General features: G+C 49.4%; 1 protein-coding gene across 1 annotated transcript in view; it reads right to left on the reverse strand.

Moving 5' to 3' along the window:
* Positions 1-1,777: 1,777 nt before the first annotated feature.
* Positions 1,778-21,194, reverse strand: part of Rrp12 (ribosomal RNA processing 12) — a 33,751-nt gene continuing 14,334 nt past the window's right edge. The window contains 22 exon segments of the mRNA NM_001401227.1: positions 1,778-2,243; positions 4,437-4,519; positions 4,835-4,902; positions 5,964-6,030; positions 8,365-8,414; positions 10,124-10,249; positions 10,441-10,610; positions 10,728-10,892; positions 11,041-11,132; positions 12,255-12,412; positions 12,821-12,928; positions 13,129-13,234; positions 13,426-13,506; positions 13,614-13,772; positions 15,474-15,567; positions 16,013-16,080; positions 16,270-16,424; positions 16,770-16,932; positions 17,015-17,079; positions 18,310-18,431; positions 18,579-18,721; positions 20,450-20,564. Coding sequence (NP_001388156.1) covers positions 2,141-2,243; positions 4,437-4,519; positions 4,835-4,902; positions 5,964-6,030; positions 8,365-8,414; positions 10,124-10,249; positions 10,441-10,610; positions 10,728-10,892; positions 11,041-11,132; positions 12,255-12,412; positions 12,821-12,928; positions 13,129-13,234; positions 13,426-13,506; positions 13,614-13,772; positions 15,474-15,567; positions 16,013-16,080; positions 16,270-16,424; positions 16,770-16,932; positions 17,015-17,079; positions 18,310-18,431; positions 18,579-18,721; positions 20,450-20,564 — 2,461 coding nt within the window. The 3' untranslated portion in view covers positions 1,778-2,140.

Here is a 21,194-nt window from a genome sequence, read left to right on the forward strand (position 1 = left end):
CTTGTATCACATATCCCCTGTGGACAGAAAAACAGTGCCACCTTCCATAACACCTTTTAAGTATCTGAGTTTCTAGGGTGGAAGATCAATACTTGCCCTTGCACCAAATCCCAAACCTCAAAGTCTACATCTCAAAGAACAAAGTTCAACACCTCACTAATATCAACCTTCTTGGGTCATCTTCCCTGGCCTCCTTGAAAGGAAGCAGAGCTCTTTGGAAGATGTTATAAGCAGGCGGCTTCAGGCTTCCTTGTAAAGACTCAATCCTAGGGGATTGACTCAGACCTATCCTTGACACAAGGCTTCCTAATACATATGGTTTCATTTCCTGACATAGGAGGAGCCAGGAAAGACCTGGGCTGACATAAATGTGACACTGAGTGGGTAACCTTTATAAATCCATAATAAATCTTTTTTTTTTCTTTTTTCTTTTTTTTCGGAGCTGGGGACCGAACCCAGCGCTCTACCACTGAGCTAAATCCCCAACCCCCCATAATAAATCTTTTGGCTACCTTTCCGAGCTTGATCTCCGGTGCATTCTAGATTTCTGTAAGTGAGGCATGTCAACAGTGCCACCTCTTGGCAACCTGGTTCCTCTCAGGTTCTCAGCCCAAGATCATGGGTGTAAATGCCATAGCCTGAAAGACAATGAACCCAGAAAGGGCTTGGGTATTCTTTTTTTTTTTTTTTTTGGTTCTTTTTTTTCGGAGCTGGGGACTGAACCCAGGGCCTTGCGCTTCCTAGGCAAGTGCTCTACCACTGTGCTAAATCCCCAACCCTGGGCTTGGGTATTCTTGAAGAGTGGAAGAAACAGTATCGAGAGACAAGCTACAAAGAATAGTACAGGATCTGCCAGAAGCATCATTAGTGCCAAAGGAATTAAACTAAAAAAAGATTCCTTATGAATGTGTATTTTGTAGCTGTTGATGGTATCACCTTTAATCTCAGCACTTGGGGAGCAGAGGCAGGTAGACCTCTGAGTTCAAGGTCAGCCTGGTCAATAGCATGAGTCCAGGCCTGCCAGGACTGTACAGAAAAATCCTGCCTTGAGGGAGAAGAGTGTATGTTGGTCTTTCAAGAAAAGACATGAGGGGAGGGAAAAAAAAAAAGACAAGACATGAACCAGAGCTCACTAATCACGACAAAGTGTGCTCCATAGGCTAGAGTATGGAGACAGCACTAGAGTCCACCAGTTCTGGGCTAATGGGACAAGTGACTTTGGAGCACAGCAAAGGTCCAGTGGCAATTACAGTGCACAGCTAGATCTGCAAAAAAGAATGAGGGAAGGTAGGTGGGCTGGTCAGTTTTCTACTTGACACAGCTTGAGTCATCTTATGGACTGACAAGAGGGCGCAGCCTGGACCACCCCTGGGCAGGTATAAGAAAACAACCCCAATAAGCAGGTAAGCCACATCCCTCTACCTTCTCTGCTTTGGTTCCTTCAATGACTGCTGGAGCCAGGAAAGGTTCAGTAACTCTGCTGAGCCAATGGACAGAGATGCTGACAGAGGCTTGTGAACAGGGGCAGCTCAAGATGCAGCTCTGAGAGCTGACAGCCATGGTCTCTGCCTGTTCCAGGTCCCTGGTGTTCGACCCTGTGATCCAGCAACCAGCCATGGGTATCACTGCCCCTACCACCTCCTAATGCCACTTTCTGACTGCAGGGAGCTCCCCTGACACAGGTTAAGGCTATGGGCTAGACAGACTACTGGGAGTTAGACAGGAAGGGGTCAAGTCACTCTGCTCTATCCCTGGAGGGGCAAAGATGAAACTCTTGTTTCAGGGTTGATGCATGGTCATGTGCATTTATTCTACGCTGGGTTACAGCAGATCTTACACATGCAGCCCACAGTCATCACTCTGTTCTGTGGCCACATTCAGCAGAAAGCAGAGCACCTCGTAGGGCCTTCTCAGAGGTAGCAACATCACATTTCCGCTCCTAGATGCTGACAGCGTTTCTAAAGGACATTTTGGAGTTTCCAAAATCTTAGGCATCTCTTTTGGAACTGAGTCCTGCTTGCAATGAGTCATTCTCTATCCAGGTTCAGCAAGGCTCACACCTGGAGCTGGTGCTAAACACCATGGCAGCTCGATAGGGGCCTTGGACTGCAGCAGAGAACAGCTCCACTTCCAGAGGGACTCAGGGCCGACGATCCTTTCTGCGGAGTTTGTGTCCCACCTGGGATCCCCGTTGGGCAGCTTTCACCAGACCTTTGAACTGTCCCTGGAGCTTCACCTTTTTCCTGCAGGGAAAAAGAACAAAAGGCCATGTCTCACTGAGAAGAGGTCGTTCTCTCTCCGTGTAGTGCTGATATGTGGAGGTGCAGGACTATGATCCCAGCTCCTGGAAGGCTGAAGACGGACGGCAAGTGCAGTGCCAGCCTGAGATCCTACAGAGGAAATCTGGTCTCAGTAGAAACACAAGCAACCAAATGATGAGCACCCTGGTACAGCCAGGGTGAAACAGGCAGACCCTGTATGTGCTGACCTGGTCACTGTACACCCCCTGAAGAGAGCCCCTCCTCCATTTCTCCTCTGATGAACTCAGATAAGGTTGGTGCTCACTCTGTCCAACCATCCCTCCTGCTAAAGACCCATCTGCAGACACCTCCCTGTGACTTCCACTTGGAACTCATTTTCCTAGGAACATAACATTTGGAAGCACTCCTACACACCTCATGTGGTCCTCATACCTATACCAAAAAGCCCCATTCAATGATCAAAGTAACTAGCGCCCTCTTCTGGTGTGTCTGAAAACAGCTACAATGTACTCATATACATAAAACAAATAAATAATTCTTAGAAACAAAACAAACAAAAAACCCAACAAACCAACAAAAAAGATAGTGACTATGGGAATGCATATATTCCAGAATCTGTATATGACCTAAAATCAAGAATTATTTTATTTTTAAGGAAGAATGAGAAACTCATAAGAGGGAAAAGGGTTCCAAGAACAAATATCTGACGAGTTTTTAGGTTTTATATATATAATTTTTTCAGATTTCTTATTTTATGTGTCTGAGTGTTTTGTTTGCATGTGTGTATGTGTACCAAGTGCGTGTATACTGTAGAGGCTAAAAGAAGGCATCGGATCTCTGGGAACTGGAGTTACAAGAGGTTGTGAGCTGCCACGTGGGTGCTGGGAATCAAGCCTGGATCCTGTGTAAGAACAACAACTGTTCCTTTAAGCCAAATTTCCCATCCCCACGATTGGGTTTTAAAAGAGAGTTCACAAAACGCATAGTGGCTCACTCCTGTAATTAGGATGATGAAGAGTTCAAGGTCAGGGAGCTGCAGAGATGGATGGTTCAAGAGTCAAGAGCACAGACTGATCTTATACAGGACCTAAGTTCAATTCCCAACATCTACTTTTAGTAGTTCACCACTACCTACAACCCCAGCTGCAAGGTATCTGACACCCTCTTCTGGCTTTCCCAGGAAAGTGCACACATGTGCACATAAGTGCTCACAAACATAATTAAAAGTAATTTTGGGGTTGGGGATTTAGCTCAGTGGTAGAGCGCTTGCCTGGCAAGTGCAAGGCCCTGGGTTCAGTACCCACCTCTGAAAAAAAGAAAAAAGAAAAAAGAAAAAAAAAAAAAAGTAAATCTTTTTTGGTCCCCACCCCCACCCCCTCCAGACAGGGTTTCAGTGTGTAGCTTTGGCTGTCCTAAAACTAGCTTTGTAGACCATGGCCAGCCTGGCCTCACTTACAGAGATACACCTGTCTGTGCCTCCCTTTAATCCCTAGTGTTGGGATTAAAAGTGTGCAACACCACTGCCGGGCCAAGAAATCTTCTTGGTATTTCAAGACAGGGTTTCTTTGTAGTCCTGGTTGTCCTAGAACTTGCTTTGTAGGTCAGGCTGGTTTTGAATTCACAGATATACATCTGCCTCTGCCTCCTTAGTGTTGGGATCAAAGGTGTGCACACAACCCTGTGGCCAAGAAATCTTTTTTTTTTTTAAGATTTATTTATTTATTTATTATCTATAAGTACACTGTAGCTGTCTTCAGACACACCAGAAGAGGGTGCTAGATCCCATTACAGATGGTTGTGAGCCACCAAGTGGTTGCTGGGAATTGAACTCAGGACCTCTGGAAGAGCAGCCAGTGCTTTTAACCTCTGAGCCATCTCTCTAGCCCCCAAGAAATCTTAAGGAAAAAAAATTTCAAGGCTGGAGTGCTTACTGTACGAGATGGGTTCCTCAACACCCATATAAAAAGTCGGGTGTAATGATCCAGGGGGTGCTGGAGACCTGACATTGGCCAGGTTAGATAGTCAGGGAGCTCCAAGTTCAGGGACATGAAGATCAATAGAAGAGGACTGAGGGGTCACTTTAGACTTCACATACATACACAGACAATAGGAAAGAACCAGAAGAACCTGCCCGGTGAGCAGCCTGCCCGGTGAGCAGCCTGTGGGCTGTCATACCTGCGGTTGAGCTTGGTTCTGTTGAGTGGGACGTAAGCATAGGGGTCCAGGCGGCCCTTCCTCTTCACATCACCCTTTGCCTTCTGCTCAGCCAGAGAAACAGCAAAGGAAAAGACAAACAAGGCAAAGCCTGAGTCGGAGAGAACCAGAGTGTGGAGTTCCTTCCCCGCCCCGGACTCCAGCTTTACATTCTCTCTTCCCCTCGTTTTTCTGCTTCAGATGGCATCAAGTTTCTGTGGTCCTGAAGGGCCATTTGTCAAGGCCTCCAACCTCAAATACCAGGACCTTAGCGCCCCTTTTCTTTTCTGGCCTGTCTGGCTCCAAAAAGTACCTCCCTCAGATGGTGATGGGCACAGATCTTCCCTGCCCCTTCATTAACCCCCTCCCACGGGTCTCACCTTGGCCTTGTACTCAGCTCCAGGCGCAGCCTTCTTAGCCACAGGGCGATGGATGCCAGAGCCTCCAGCTACAGAGAAGCACAGAGATCATGAGTCACTCGGAGCCAGAGTGGTCTCCTTCAGGGAGGCAAGAGGCGCCTCTCTCAAAGGGCCTCTAGGAAGATGATAGACAAAAGACTAGGAACTTGGTTCCATATCCTGGCAGGCAATGACCAAAGTCCTTTGAAGACACACTGCCCATGACTTCTGGGGACACATATACTTGGCACTGACACAAATGACCCACATTCTCCAAAGTTACACCCTAACCCCTGCTTGTGGACAGGATGTTTTCCATCCCACCCTGTTCTCACTCTGGCACATAAACAGCTATTGACTCCACCACGTAGGTGGGAACTGGACCTTACTGATGTAAGGAAACTTGGCCAGAGTCAGCCTGTCACTTCTGGCCTGGCCTTCAAAAGTCATAGATGGACTCCTGCAATGCCAACTCAGAAGGCCTCTCTGATAAGAAACTGCAACTCTTTGAGAAGCAGCGTGATGGAAGCAGACCATGCAGCTAAGTGTCACCCAGGCAAGGTGTCCTGTGCCCAGGCTTCTCGCTTGTTCCATGGACTATCTTAGTGCAGAAGGGAGCCAGGCTCTGAACGCAGAGGTCTAAGTCAAGTCATAGTTCCTGCAGCAGGATTAGGATGACATACTGCTACCAGATCAGAGGCTGCCTCCGTGGCTCTGGACCTCCAGATGTACTGTGAGCAGAACCCAGGCAGACCCTAGTGTCCCTCAGGAGGAAGGAGGCAGAGGAGCCACTCTGTTCTTCCAATGTGGAAAGGAACCCTCTGAGGTCTACTCTTGGGGTACTCGAGAGAGGCTAACATTTCACAAGGACAACTTACAAGCTTCAGAGGATGGCTGGGCAGGAAGGAGCTGAATTAAGGGCTTGCCAAAAGGGCTAGATCTACCATGGATAAATCTGAGGCTAGTATCTGCTTGTCCCTTGTCCCTCAGGTTGACAATGATCCAGAGGATGCCAATCTGTGGAATTGTCAACTGAGTGCAACCTCATGGTTCTGCCTTCCTCTCTGACTCCCAAGGGATTTGTGTCCCGAGGAAAGAAAGGATACTTTACCTTGGTACCGAGGTGGGATCTCCAGTTCATCCTCCTCATCCTCCCTCTGCCGCTTGAGCTTCTTTTTCTATAAAAAGCAAGGGAGGCAGTGAGCAAAGGGCCAAGACCGCACCCTCATGAGGGTGGGAACAGAGCAGTGACCTGCCTTGATGACAAAGGCCCTCTGCCAAGCTCTCACCCCCAATGGCATAGAAGTGCAAGTCCACAGAGAGAGAATGATGATCTCTCATAACATAGTTGGGGCGGGGGCCAGGGCTCTCCCCTGGATTCTGACAACTGGATTTCCCTCTTTACACCCCAATGCCATTGAAGGAAGCTAGAAACCTGACACTGCCTTCCTACAGGCAAGTCAGGTTCCACCCACCTCTTTCCCTCATCAGCACCTAGGGAGGGGGAAGGCCCGGACCAAACTATTCCTTCCAGTCCCTCAATGGACAAGAGGTTCAAAGAGTTATAAGTCAGGGGACAAATGTACAGTTATGACACTGCACATGCTAATAAGCACCTGCTGCTAGCCTGGGACCATTATTAGAAATGCATGGGAAGAGAGGAGGGCCTGTCTCAGGGCAGCCCACAGGGATATTTGGGTCAGGCACTAGCAACCAAACAAAGACACTACACAATGATAGGGGTGTGGGTGGGTTATCCAGAGGTGGCCTAGCTCCCAAGGCCACCTATCCTGTGGTCTGGGACACCAGCCTGGAAGCCTTCTGAGTCTGTAGGCTAGGTGAGGGCTAGGGGTGCCAAGCCAAGGGATCAGGCTCAACATGTGTCCAGTAATATGGATGCCAGGTTCGCTGGCTATATCACAGAACTGTGGGTATCTAGATAGGACCAGAAAGTGGACGTGTGAGATGTACAACAGAGGATGATGGCTGAGCTTTATTAGCCAAGGCTGGCTCACTAACTGGTCTTCCACCAAGGATGTATTGGATCCTGGCATCTTATGCTCCCAAAACCATGTACGCAGGAGGACTCAGCACCTGCCACAGAGAACTTTGAGATGTTGATGGCAGGAGCTGACTTGTAGGACCCAGCCACTGATGTATTCTTGCTGCCTTGACAGAAGATGTCTGATCTTGTTATCTCTAAGCTGAGATCCATCTACAGAGGACGGTGGTCAGCCCTTGCTGGCCAGGAATAAGAGACAGCTGCCAAGAGATCATCAGGACCCCTGTGAAGGTTCCAGAAAATCCAGGAAGGCCTCAACCAGAATAATGTCCAGGGAATATGAACAATGATAAAAAAAAAACAGCTAACTCGGCACCACTAAGCATCAAGCTTTCTACACAGAACCCTGGACTGGAGCCCAGGGAGCCTGCGTACAGGGACAGGCTCATTCACACCTTCCAGCAAGGTGAGCCTAGACTGAGGCTGAAGCAAGAGTGGGAAGAGTAGAATTCCAACCAGGGAAAGTCCTAGTAAGCAGATCTGGGTCACATGGCGTGGCCTGCGGAGGGATGTATCACACCGGTGGGCAGCACAGGCCACACACGGCTCTCCTGGGGCATCCTTGAGAAGCTTTTTCTCTCTCCTTTTTTTAAGATTTATTTATTTGTTTTATGTATATGAGTACACTGTCACTGTCCTCAGACACAGCAGAAGAGGGCATCAGATCCTGTTAGAGATGGTTGTGAGCCACCATGTGGTTGCTGGGAACTGAACTCAGGACCTCTGGAAGAGCAGTCAGTACTCTTAACCGCTGAGCCATCTCTCCAGCCCCCTTGAGAAGCTTCTTGCTCCTCACTCTCTTCACTCTGCATGGCTTTCCTACATGGTTTTCACTCAATCTCCAAATAACAGCCTGCACTCCTGATATATTCTTACATGCGCACGCGCACGCGCACGCACACGCACACACACACTTTATTTTGTTCGTGTGAGTGTTTCGTGTGCATGTACATTTGTGTTCCACATGTGCGCCTGGAAACTAGAAGAGGGTGTCAGATGTCCTGGCACTTGAGTTATGGATAGTTAGTTGTAAGCCAACATCTGGGTACTAGAAACAGAACCCTGGTCATCTACAAGAGTGAGAAGTACTCTTAACCCTTGGGTCACCTCTCCAACCTTCTGATATGTTCCTCTTTTTTTTTTTTTTTTTTTTTCTTTTTTTTCAGAGCTGGGGACTGAACCCAGGGCCTTGAGCTTGCTAGGCAAGCGCTCTACCACTGAGCTAAATCCCCAACCCCTCTGATATGTTCTTAACAATAAATTAGCTCCCGGGACCTGGCTAAATGGGGAAGTTTATTACATGCCTGCTCTATACACCGATTCACTTTAAACACCCATCACACTGCCCCAGTAATCCTGTGCACTGAGAGAGAAGGGTAGATGCATGTTTGTGTGTGTATGGGGATTGGGCATGGGAGCTCTGGGCCAGGATGAGGCCACAATTACTCACACTTCTGACACTGGCATCTTCCATCACATCGGTCATCTCTTCATCTTCCCCTGGGGTCAGAGGGCAGACAGGCTCGTGAGCATCTGGGCATCCCTAACCAACCTTATCTCATGTCCTCTCTTTAGCAGAAAAGATAAGACATAACTCCAGTCCCAGAAAACTGCCCTCTCCAGACCCGTGTCCTTTTTCATGGGAAAGTAAACTGCTATCCCTCCTCCACTCCAACCATTTGGCCCCTTCAAGACGTGGGTGACTTGGAAAGGGTCAGCCCCACCTCATAAAACGCCTCACTTAACAAAAGGACAATGTTACCCTCTTACTCAAAAAGCTTTTAGTCACTCTGTGTGCTGGTGCAGTGTAGAAACAACAGAGAAGTATGAAACTGACCATCTGGAGGGAAGAGCTTCCAGCAAAGCAAAGCCAAGCCAGAAGACAGTAAGACAGCACGTGTAGGGCTGGGAATGTGGCTCAGTGGAGCACTGTCCTAGCATGGACCAAGTGCTAGCTTCAGCCCCAGCACTGTAAGAAAATAAACCAGTCTCTGACTGAAGACGTACGGAAGGATGACAACTGGCACGTGGGTGTTCTATGCAGGATGAGGCCTAGTGGCTAGGGACCCTAGAAACAACACAAAGGAACAGTGTGGGAACCCAAAGAGCAGAGGGGCTCCCCAGCCACAGGAACTGTGGGCATCAAGTCTACAGGAGCCTGAGGAGCACAAAGGGTGGGAGGGAAGCAGAGAAGAGACAGTCTAAGGAACAGCACAAGCCACCTTTCTATCAAGCAGACAAGCAGCTGGCAAGTGAGGGGCAAAGGAGCCTGTGTGGGGAAGTCAGGGAAGCAGGTGAATCAAAGACCCACAGCTCAGCAGTGAGAGCCACAGAAGGCAGAAGGCAGATGCCTGCCCCACAGTACTAGGAAAAGAGCGCAGCTTCACGCCTCAGGCAAGGCTCTGTGACTGAGTGAGTGGACCGCTGTAGGGAAGGCTGACACTTAGAAGACATGGGTGCTTCCTATCTCACTGATGGTGTGTGAAGAGGGATCTGGAGAGACCAATATAAGAGGCCCTGCCTGAGGGGACAATGGTATCACACAGAGGTTAGTGTCTCCCACAGGCTGGCTCTACCTGTCTCTAAATCAACTTAGGGCTCAGCTGGTTTCCATTAAAAACCAAACCAAACTGAACCAAACAACAGAAAAAGAATAAGGAAAAATAAGCAGAAGAGATGCTGACACCGTGCACAGTGAGGGAGCTTCCCCCAGGTTTTCTTTAAATTGTTGTATGTATACTGCATAAAAACAAAGCCATGGGAAGCTGGGCGGTGGTGGCACATGCCTATAATCCCAGCACTCAGGAGACAGAGGCGGGAGTATCTCTGAGATGAAGGCCAGCCTGCTTTACAGAGTTCCAAGATAGCCAGGGTCTCAAAAAGGAACCCGGTCTCAAAAACAAAACAAAGCAAACAACAACAAAAATCATAGGTAAGTTAATAGGTAAGTATAGAAGACATATGAAATAAAAATAGGTTTCATTGGTAGAGCGCTTGCCTAGCAAGCGCAAGGCCCTGGGTTCGGTCCTCAGCTCCGGAAAGTTCAGCGGTGGTCTTATGAGGAAGCTTCTCAGATCCATTTCTATGCTTCCTCAATAAATGATCACTCCATGAGTAGCCAAGAGCCCTCAAGTGAATAAATGAGTTTCAAGCCAGCAGAGCCTTAGCCCCAGCTGCCAGAGCAAGTGCTTTTCCGTGGAGACCCCTACCTTTAGTGACATCTTCTTCCTCCACCTTGTCTCCATCTTCCTCCTCTCGGATGATCAGTCTGCCATCAGCGCTCAACTTGAAGCCATGGTCCTTTTTCTTGCCCCGCCCAGGCCCAGGTTGGGTGGCTAGTGAAGGAGTTTGGCATGAGGTGAGGTAGATCAGTCCTAACCAACTCATACCTCCCGCCCTTAGAGTCCCCGACACCAAAGCTCCCGCCCACAGGCCATCCACCAAAGCCAACCCCTGCCTCCCACCCAGGAACCCAGCAACAAGGTAAGTCTACTCTGGGTTCCTAGGGCAACTGCTTCTTGCTCACCAAGGACTCGGTGGGCCACCTTGGGATCCAAGAAATTGAGGGGCTCATCGCCACCACCTTCCTTCAGCCACGCCCTGCTCCTCTGTCGTGCCAGCTTCCGCTGCTCCTTGCCCTGGCTTCGTTCTTCTTCCTCATCTTCATCCTCAGAGTCAGCCAAAATCTCCTCAATGCTAAATTAGATAAGTCTATTATCAACACACTCCTGGGACAGGGGGGACCTAAGGCATAGCCAGGACAGGGTTTGGGTGGGGGTAGACTAAGGCCTTGGGGCTATGCCATGGTCTTACCTGTCACCTTTGCTCTGGACGGGCTTCTCTTCCTCTTCCTCCTCTTCCTCCTCCATAGCAGCCTGGCTCAGGGCACGATGCTTCTTGGCTCGGGTCTCCGCTTTTCTGATGTTTACCAGGACTTTGTGGTATTCTGCAGGCAGCAGATCCTTCACCAACTCGAATCTGAGTGGGACAGAGAAGGGTTGTCTGGAGGTACTAGCCAGGGTCCCTCCCCAGGGGCAGGAGCTCTTCAGGAATCAGTCACCTTCCTTGGGGCTCCCTAAGAGACCAAGAACCCCACACCCAACCCTACCCCATCAAGTGCACAGACCCAAACTTGCGAATGAACTTGATGAACAGGTTCCGAAGCTTCATGCGGAAGTGCCGTCGCATGTCATCTGACAACTTCCCGATGGCTTCCAACTAGCAGACAGAGCACCAGGGTATGTCAGAGGGAACGTGAGGCCTTCCGTCCTGCCCATCTTTGCTTGCTGTGCAGACCAGTGTACAGCACAGCTGGGCCTAGCTAGGGGGGGAGGTACTGGTCACCCTGTTCCTGGGCCGTCCCTTCCTTGGCTCAGCTACATTTTCTTCCTCTGGAGCCCCATCTTTCCTCTATGCCTTCTTTCATACCACGGCTATGACTGTCCTTCCGAGGTGACAGCTAAACACGGTTCGTCCAATGGCTCTTATACAGCAACTTAATGGGACAGATACCAATACCCACACAGGCTCACCTGATTGTCAGTGACCATAAAGGTACCACTTAATCCCCTCATTCTACTGTGCCAGCTACTATCCAGCATCCCGAAGCCTCATGTTTCCTTTCTATCACAGCCATGCTCATCAAGCCTCCTATGGGTGACACATGTGGGTAGCAACCTTATTATCAGTCAGGTCGCCAGTGGGGCCAGAGAACAAGGTCCCCACATAGCCTTTAATGGGGCTCAGTAAGTTCTAAATATAAAGAGATAAAATACATCTCCACACCAGCCATGTCTTAAACCTTTGGCTCCCAGTTAGGCTGAAGGCTTCCAGAGAATATCCCTGCTTCCTTCCTTGAAGCTAAGGTTTGACTCAGAAAAGATATGCACGAGAGATCTGAAGGGCCATGTGACTCAACTAGCTGGAAGTGGCAAACACTGGCAAACTGTTCTAGCTCACAGGGAGCATGGGTTAGAAGTCCAGAGACCAAACTCCAAGAAGCTTTTCAGATCCTCTGGGCCCTGGCAGGGATAGGAAAAGTGACCCTACAGAGCAGTCTGAGACTTGACACTAGACCTTGAAAATGAGTACCTGGCCTGCTTCTCTATCTGTACAATATGGGAGAAACCCTGTCCCTTGGTCTTTGGTCTAGCTTCTGTGAAGGGGACATAGGGTAATATGAGACACTTATGGGCACTGTGCCTTCTTTGTCAGTCAGCACTCTCCTACCAGCTCCTCCAGGGCTCCTTATGTCCGTCTGCTGCTCAAAGCTTAGGGGAAACATTCTGAACTAATCTGCCCAGAGTCCCACTTCACCCAGTGAAGAAAATGGAGCCTCACCACTAGCTGCACATGCTTAGCAAGGTGCACCACGTCCATGACCACCACAGCCACCTTGATGAAGCCTAGTGCAGACTTGACCACATCACGGGTTCGAGAGGCCAGCAGCAGGCACACGTTCTCTAGGAGCTGCTCCACTGTGCTTGTCCCCATCAGCCCTGTGCACATGAGCTGCTGTCAGATACCAGAATCCCTCAAACCCCAGACCTACCCACCAGTCAGATGTTATCAGGGCCTTTCTGTGGGTCTGTCTGAATACCACCCACAGAATGAGTGTCCATGTATCTTCCATCTCGGAGATTAACAGAGGTTCTAAGAGGTTAGTAAAGCTGCGCAAAGTTTTATATGGTTGGTAAGAGGAGAGACTAGAACTAGGACATAGGGACTGGCCAATCCTCTTTCTGACTGATCTGATGAAAGTCCCAGGACACGGGGGCCCTACAGCTGCTGGGTTCTGCAAGTGTAAGGACAGAGGGAGAACTTTGTGGGAACAGAAACTGGAAATCAGACAGGGCTGGGTTCTGGGTTACCATGACAGCACCTTAGGCCTTCAGCTAAATACTTACCTTTGAACTCAAACAAGAGGTGGGTCAGAGCCAAAATGCTACAACTGACTGTGGTAACCGCTCCCAGAAGGCCAGGATAGATCAGGACAAGGTAGCGCTGCAGAGCCTCTGAGGAGAGAATGGGACAGTTACTAGAAGACAGTGTGCTCAGGGACAGGCACTAGAGGCCTACAGCAGCAGTCCACTCAAAGCCACAGCCAGAGCAGGATAAGGAGTTCCCACCACCTTTTCCCTATGACCAGTGGCTTTAAAATTCTTCTCTCAGCCTGGAAGCAGTTTGTCCACCCCAGCTTTCATCCCAGTCTCACCTTCCTGGCTGGAGTCAAACCGCAGGAAAGCGTGGCCCATCTCCACCAGCAGGGTGAACGCATTCTTCCTTGCACCCACTGACACCTCCTTGGTGCACAGGATCACCTGGCCAAACAGCCTCGTTAGGACATGCTACTGCGGGGCAGCCTGGGCGAGCTACACCCTCAACCAGGCAGTGGATGGAGCATGTGCTCAGCACTGTTAGCTACGGCTCTCACTTCAGCGCCCGCCACCTCTTGGAAACCACACTAAGAAATCACAAAACACATTCTCCCCTCACCCCCTCACCCCTTCACCTCTGGGATGAGGGCAGCGATGAACTCCTCGTGCTCAGCTGACAGCTTTTTCACAATATGTATGAGACACTTCAAACGGGGCTGTGGGCACAACAACAACAGTGGGATCCCCTAGTGTCACCCCGACCCCTGGGTATGCCTGCTGACGCCCCTCCTCCCTTGCAGACTCGGCAGCCCAGGGCCCTCACCCTTTTAGCAGGCGAGGATGTGCTCTGCAGTGAGTCCAGCAGAGTCTTCTTCAGGTCATCCAGGTGGCTTTGCACGAAGCGGGCTGCAGGGCCCTGAGAACTGGCACACACCTCCTCCAGCACGCGGTAGGCCTTCTTCTGTACCCCATGGACCTTGCTCTGAGATGGGCAAATAAGACAGAGATAATAAGGAAGGGGTCTGGGCTCCACTCCATCCTGTGACATTCCGAGAGAAGTCGGTCTGGAAACAGGAGCCATTATTTCAGGAACAAAGCCGGACTTCTTTTCCAAGCCATTCTTCTTACTACCACTAAATAACAGGTAAGGGGGCTGAGGCGAGAGCTCAATGATTCAAAGTACTTGTTCTTTCTTTTTTTTTTTTTTTTTTAAACCGAACATTATTTTTTTTTTTAAAGATTTATTTATTTATTTTGTATATGAGTACACTGTAGCTGTCTTCAGACACACCAGAAGGGGACATCAGATCCCATTACGGATGGTTGTGAGCCACCATGTGGTTGCTGGGAATTGAACTCAGGACCTCTGGAAGAGCAGTCGGTGCTCTTAACCACTGAGCCATCTCTCCAGCCCCCAGTACTTGTTCTTTCAAAGGACCCGGTTCGATTCTCAGCACCCACAGGGCATCTCACAACTGTCTGCAACTCCACTTTCAAATCACAACCTTCAGGGGATCTGTTGCCCTCTTCTCATCTATGTGACACCAGGCACACAATGCAGGCAAAGCATCACGTAAACTAGAAACAAATCTAAAATATAAAGTAATAAGTAACAGACACTCGAGCTTGGGCTGATGGCATCGGAATATGCTAGGGTGATATACCTGGCACTCTCTGACTAGAGAGTTCTCTCTACCCCACTGAGTCCTTGTAATTCTGAAGGAATTCCCAGCACTCTCCCAGCTCACCCCAGCCTGTCCTGGACATCAGTGTCCACCTGCACAATCCTCCTCTAGCTGCTGCACAAACTGGTGGGGAGCAGGGGAACTGGTCCTCAGGGGGGTGCTCCTGGGCGGAGCACTGCACACTGTAAGCCACACAGTAAGCACCTTAGGCAGGGCCAGCATGAGCAAGGGCACAGGCAGGCCAGCTACAAGACCTTGGGGGTGTGGCTGAGAGGAGTGCACGCTTAGCATCCATGAGAACCTGGGTCCATCCAGGGAGGGGAAAAGAAAAGGAAGAAAAAGAAAAAAGAAAGAAAGAAAAGAGAAAACCAAAGTGCACCAGTAAAATGGCTCAGCAGGCCAATGTGCTTATTCCCTGATGTCCTGATGTGAGCCTGACAACCTTAGTTAAGTCCTTGGAACCCACATAAAATGGAAGGAGAGAACCGATTCTACAAAACTGTCCTCAGACATTCACCCACCGTCATCATAACATACAAATAATAAATGAAATAAAGCTTTTAAAACAGATAAAAATAAAGGACTTATCACATAATAAAGGCTGGGTGTGCGGTGTAAACCTGCAATCACAGCCCCTGGGAGACAGAGGCAGGAGGATGTGGAGTTCCAGACCAGCTTTCAATACGTAGGAAGTTCAAGGCCTGCTTGAGATACATGGGTTTCTTTCTCAAAAAAAAAAAAACAAAAAAAAACAAAAAAACCAACAATCTGAAAAGGTGGAAGAAGGCAGACAGGGAGGGCTGAAGTCTGGGGCAGGCCTAGATGACCACAGGAAAGGTTGTGGCCTTTGTTCTATAAGATACACCTTGGCACAGGCTAGAGCACAGTTGAGCATCTTCCTGACCGATAGGCAGGGAAGGACCCTAAGGGAAGCCGCTGTGGGAGCAGCCAGGGTGAGATCTGGGCAAGTAGCAAGGATGAGGATAAGGAGAGCTTACCTCAAGGTAGGGCCGGATGGTAGAGTATAGCTTACTGATGGCAGCTTCATCTGAGTAAGGAGCCAAAGCCACAACCAGGTCCAGGACAGACAATCTGCCAGAGTCAGAAACAGGAAGGGGCTTAGAGAACTGGAGAAGGGCAGAAGCTGTTTCCACTCAGGATTGGGCCCAGGGGCCTCCGAGGCATTTGCAAATGGTAAGTAAGTAAGCAAGGTGGCGCTGTACTCAGGGAGCACTCAGAGCAGCAGGGGCTCTACACAGCTAGTTCTCAGTCCTCAAAGAGCCATGCTGCGGGGACTATTACCACACCCACAGTACAGATGAGGGCTTAGAGGCAGGCTGGGAAGTGGTGGGGTTGGGATTGAACCCATTTATCTTTAGGATCCACCCTCTTTCCATTCCTCAGTAATAGTGAACTAATCAGACTTCTCCGAACATTTAGGGCACTTGATATCTCAAGACTTGTAGAGTGAACCCAGAGGCTCTGCTAGGTACCCTTTGGCTACCAAGCTCAAGTGAGGAAGCCCAGAACACTTTACCTGGTAAAATCAGAGCTGGCAGGATCAAGAACCTTCTCGGTAGCTTTTTCCAGGAAGCCATTCACCAACTGACAGCCCCAAGTGAGAGAGAAACAGAGTGACCATAGCAGTGGGTTCCTGAGTTGATTGATCCCCATGGTTTAGATCCCCCAGCCCAGCCACAACTGCTGTGTAAAGTGCCCTGTTCTCCAGTGCCTGGAGGTGGGATCTAGACCTTTCTAACACTCAACATTAGCCCTTCCCTCGTGAGCACTCACCTGAGACTCAGTTATGGTGAGGTAAGTTTTGATGGTTTCCAGCACAGCACGCCGAGGGGCTTCTGCCTCTCCAGCTGCAACAGGCTGCCCATACAGGTTGAAGAGGATGGGCAGGAAGTTTTTGGCAAAGCGGCTCACTTCAGCACGGTCAGCCTCTGGCAAGAGGACCCAAGTTTGCATTGAAGGGACAGAGCTAATAATAACTTAGTGGTCACATCCTTTTAGAAGACCCTGTGGCAGGATTAAAAAGTCCCAAGAATGTTCCTTCTGCCAGGAGGGGCTGAGGCTAGGGCACATAGAACAAGAAGCCTCCAGGTTCAACGCTGACTGCACAATCCCCAAGAGCCCTCACACTTCGGCGAGAGGTATGAGGCAAGGACTAATGTTAATCTCCTGGAGCCCAACAGCAGCAGCAATGTTAGCAGTGCAGACGGCTGCCTAGCAGTATGGTCCACAGCAGGCCAGCACCCCACCAACTTCTCAGTAGCTCCCACATTTACCTGCTTCACAGCCCTTGGTGATGAGGGTACGCAGGGCCTGGCACACAGTGACCCTCAGGTCTGGGCGTTCACTGATAGCTGTGCCCAGAGTCCGGGCCAGGCCTTTGAAGGAGGCAGCCACATCTGTGGGTCTTATGCAGAACCCAGGCAGGAGGGTCCAGATCTGGGAGGCAGGAATTTGGAAATTAAAGCGTGACTTGTACCCTGCATGCTCCTTCCCTCTTCCTTCCCCAGCGGACCCTCACCTGCCACTGGAGCGTATCATAAATCTTCGACTCCACTGCGCTTCCTGCCTGAGCCAGGTCCATTGCTGGAGGGTGTGACAAAGACATGGTGTGACCCAAGAAATCCTCTTGGCTAACTGGCCTCATTTTACCAAAACCAAAAGCCCTACAATAAGGATACAAATATAGGTAACACCCCCCAGGAATTAATAACTAATTGTTCTGATAAAGAAAACAAATCTATGCATGACAGTTGACACCTAGGATCCTAGCACTCAGGAGGCTCAGGTCGGAGGCTCAGGAATTCCAGGTCGTCCTCAACTACTTACCTAACTCAAGGGTAAATGAGACCCTGTCTCGAGAAAACAAACCAACACCCAGTGCTTACGGATACGCAGAAGAGTCCCATTTGAGTTACTCTAAGACGACAACTTTTTTCCTAGTTTTCGAGATAAGGTTTCTCTAATTAGCCTTCCCTGACTGACCTAGAACTCACTCTGTAAACCAGGCTGGCCTCAAACTGGGAGATCCACCTGCCTCTGCCTCCTGAGTGCTGGGTTTAAAAGCATGCACCACTACTGCACAGCTGACAACTTTTTTTTTTGGTTCTTTTTTTTCGGAGCTGGGGACCGAACCCAGGGCCTTGCGCTTCCTAGGCAAGCGCTCTACCACTGAGCTAAATCCCCAACCCCTCTGACAACTTTTTATTAACAAGGACAAAAACTATTTTGTAGGACCCAGGACTGAACTCAGTCTCACACAAACCAGCTCACACAGTAGCACGGAGCTACATCCCCAGCCCTAAGAAAGGGTTTTAAGTAAAATTACTAACACGTGAGTTATCATTCCAATTTAGTAAATTACATCAGAAAAAGCAACCTCAATAACATTTTAGAATAATTCTCTTTGGATGTTTTTTACTTTTCTGTTTAAATGCTTCCTGCATACTCTTTTTTAAAAAATTTTTTCTTTTAAGATTTAAGAGTGACTAAAAAAATATAGCTAAAAAAAGCATTGGAATAGACAAAGGGACTAATGGCTGCAATCCTAGTTCTCAGGAGGCTGAAGCAGTAGAAATGGATGTGAGAACAGCCTGGGCTACACGAAACCTGATCTTAACAAAACAAAATACCAAATAAATCTTTAAAAAAAAAAAAAGACGTAGCAGGGCACGGTGGTGCCTGCCTTCAGTCTCAGCACTTCTCAGAGGAGAGCTGACAAATGTGTACGCTAGACTCGGTCTTTCCGACCTGTTCACCTGCGACTCTTAGGTGTGGAGAGGAGGGGCTCAGACTGCACAGTCAAGGGCTCCATACCTTTTCTCTTAAGAGCGGTGGCCAAGGGCAAGAAATAAGTGGTGAAAAACCCAAGTCGTGTTTCCCGAACATGATCGCGGATGACAGGCAGCAGCCAGCTCCGTGGGAAATCCAGAGTCTCCCTATGGGGAGGAAGCACTCGGTGAGAAGAGGTGGCAGAACCGGGCTAAAGGTCCCTCTGTGTAGAACGTTCTGTGGACACCCTTCCTGGAATAGAGCCAGTTGCATGTGTCTCCTGGGCTCCTGGAGACAAGCAGGGTCACACTTACTCAGAGCCATCGATTTCCAAAGGCACCGCCTGCAACACCACCTCTGGTCCCATGCTGGTCACTGCAGCCCCCACAGCCTGGTCTAAGGCTGCTGTGTGGGGGAAGTGAGGGGAGAGGCGCAGGTCACACAGGGACTGGAGGCACTGGGACAATGAGAAGAGACAGAGACCTGAGGGCAGGACCAGGGTGCAATGCTGCAGAACAGTAAATGCCTAGCATGGTCTGAGACCAAGCTCTAGCATAGATATAAAAAAAAAAAAAATGCAATTTTCCTGCTGGCCAGAGAACGGTAGCTGACTTATCAAAAGGCTCCTTACTCTCTAACGGTTTTATCACAGACCCAAGTTTCAGAGAAGGGATCCGAGGTCTAGCCCAGGCTAGGCTTCATACCAAAGGATGGAGCCAGATTCCGGACATGGATGAAGCCCATAGAGATATCTGCTATGATCCAACTGCCTCAAGGGTGTATCCAATCCCTTCCAGGGCCCAGGGCCGTTAAAAGATTCTGTTTCATTTAACGAGAAAAACCACAAAATTTCACATACAAACGTAGATTCCAATTACCTTGAAGGATGGGAAGGGGACCAAGGCTGGCCTACAGCCAACTGTGAGCGTGTACCTCGGAGGCAGAGGAGCTCTCCAGTTCCCCTCAGTACCAACCAGCCTTGCTTCTCATAGCCCTGCCTGGTCTGCCAACCCTCTAACCCCAACCTAGCAGAATAGTCCTTTACCCCGACAACAATGGGAATTCCGAAGCAACAAGAAAGACCCAGCAGCTAATCCACCAGCTGCACCTTGACCTGGGATCCACTCAGGATTCTCAGTTCTTAGATATTTCACCCTGGGCTGGAGAAACCTGAGACCTAAGGCTGTTTAAAATATCAACACTATACTCTCTGATTACACAGCATTTAGAGAATTAAAATATGAGAGGCTGGAAAAATGGCTTAGCAGTTAAGAGCACTGCTGCTCTTCAGAGGGCTGGGGTTTAGTTCTCAGTACCAACACAGTAGCTCACAACCATCTGTAGTTCTAGTTCCAAGGAATCTAAGACCCTCCCCCACCTTTTCATCTCCCAGGGCACCAGGCACATTATGTGTATATACATACATGCAGATCAAAACTCTTTTTTTTTTTTTTAAAGATTCATTATTATATATAAATGCACTGTAGCTGTCTTCAGACACACCAGAATAGGGGATCAGATCCCATTACAGATGGCCGTGAGCCACCATGTGGTTGCTGGGAATCGAACCCAGGACCTCTGGAAGAGCAGTCAGTGCTCCCAACTGCTGAGCCATCTCTCCAGCCCCAGATCAAAACTCTTATAAATAAATAAACCTTTAAAAAGTTTTAAAAGGAGGGCTGGAAAGATGGCTCAGCAGTCAGAAACATGGCTGCTTTTCCAGAGGACAGGGGTTCCGTCTGTGAATTTAGTTTCAGGGGATCTGACACACTCATACAAGCAAACAAAACATCAATGCATATCAAAGGAAGGAAGAAAGGAAGGAAGGAAGAAGGAAGAAGAGAAAGAAGAAAGGAAGGAAGGAAGGAAGAAAGCCAGTCAGACAGACAGGCAGAGACAGGCAGGCAGACAGATATTTGAAAAAAAATAAAAGGGCCAGGGCGCCACGGGATTCTAACTAAATCAGCTTCAACCAAGTCTACCCTTCTTGGCTGGTGCAGTGGTTACCATCCACTCTTCTTGCTTTTCCCACACTGACCACCTGAAGCCATGGTACAGACACCTGCTGTGGGCACTGTCAACATTAGGGTGGCATAGAGTGTAGACATGTTCTTCCTGGATAGGCGCCCCCAGACCAAGAACCCAAGTGCCACTAGTGCCCTGGTCCCAAGATCCCCTAACTCACCTTCTTCATCACAGGATGGGCCTGCTTTCCACAAGCTTCAAAGAAGACACCCAGCAGCTGCAGCACAGAGCTCCAGGCCGCATGAAATCTGTATGTTAGGCCCTCTTCCACTGCCCTGCCAAGGAACAGGACAGTCAGAGCCAGTCCCACCATCCCAGGAAATAACAGGAGTTGGCACTGTGAGCCGCAGGCCTCACTAGTTTGTAAAGGGAAGGCTGGAGGCAGGTGGGGAGCTAATGCTTAGAGAGCACTCATGCTCCCAGTTCCACATTCCTACTGCCTCAAGAGGAATGTGTGATGGAGTAACGAGCCCCATTTCTGAGGACACTGAGGCTCGGAGACGAGAAACCACATGCCAGTCAGTCACTGCACTGCTCCTCAGCCTGGGTATTATGCTGCCCCATGCTTTCTCTACCTGACTTGAGGCAGAAGGATGACTGGGAACAGGGGGCCCAGGCAGACAGGAAAAGTCTTCAGGCCTTCCTGTGTATACCTTGGCTGGTCCCATCTCCCCCACAGTATCTGAGGCCCTGGAGACTTTGGGTAGAAAGGACAACAAGGAGCAGTGTTTGGGCCAGGGGCAGCTGAGGTCAGGAGTCTTCCTCCTTGGGAGTTCCTGATACCTCATGCCGCATGTACAGGAACTGTACTATCCACTGTCCCTGTCTGTCAGTCACCAGGCCTAAGAGATACACCCAGACCCTAGCCCTTTTCCAGGGATTGCTTAGCACACTGTGGCCATGTC

This window comes from Rattus norvegicus, chromosome 1, assembly GCF_021556685.1.
Source record: "Rattus norvegicus strain SHRSP/BbbUtx chromosome 1, alternate assembly SHRSP_T2T, whole genome shotgun sequence".
NCBI classification, from domain to species: Eukaryota; Metazoa; Chordata; class Mammalia; order Rodentia; family Muridae; genus Rattus; species Rattus norvegicus.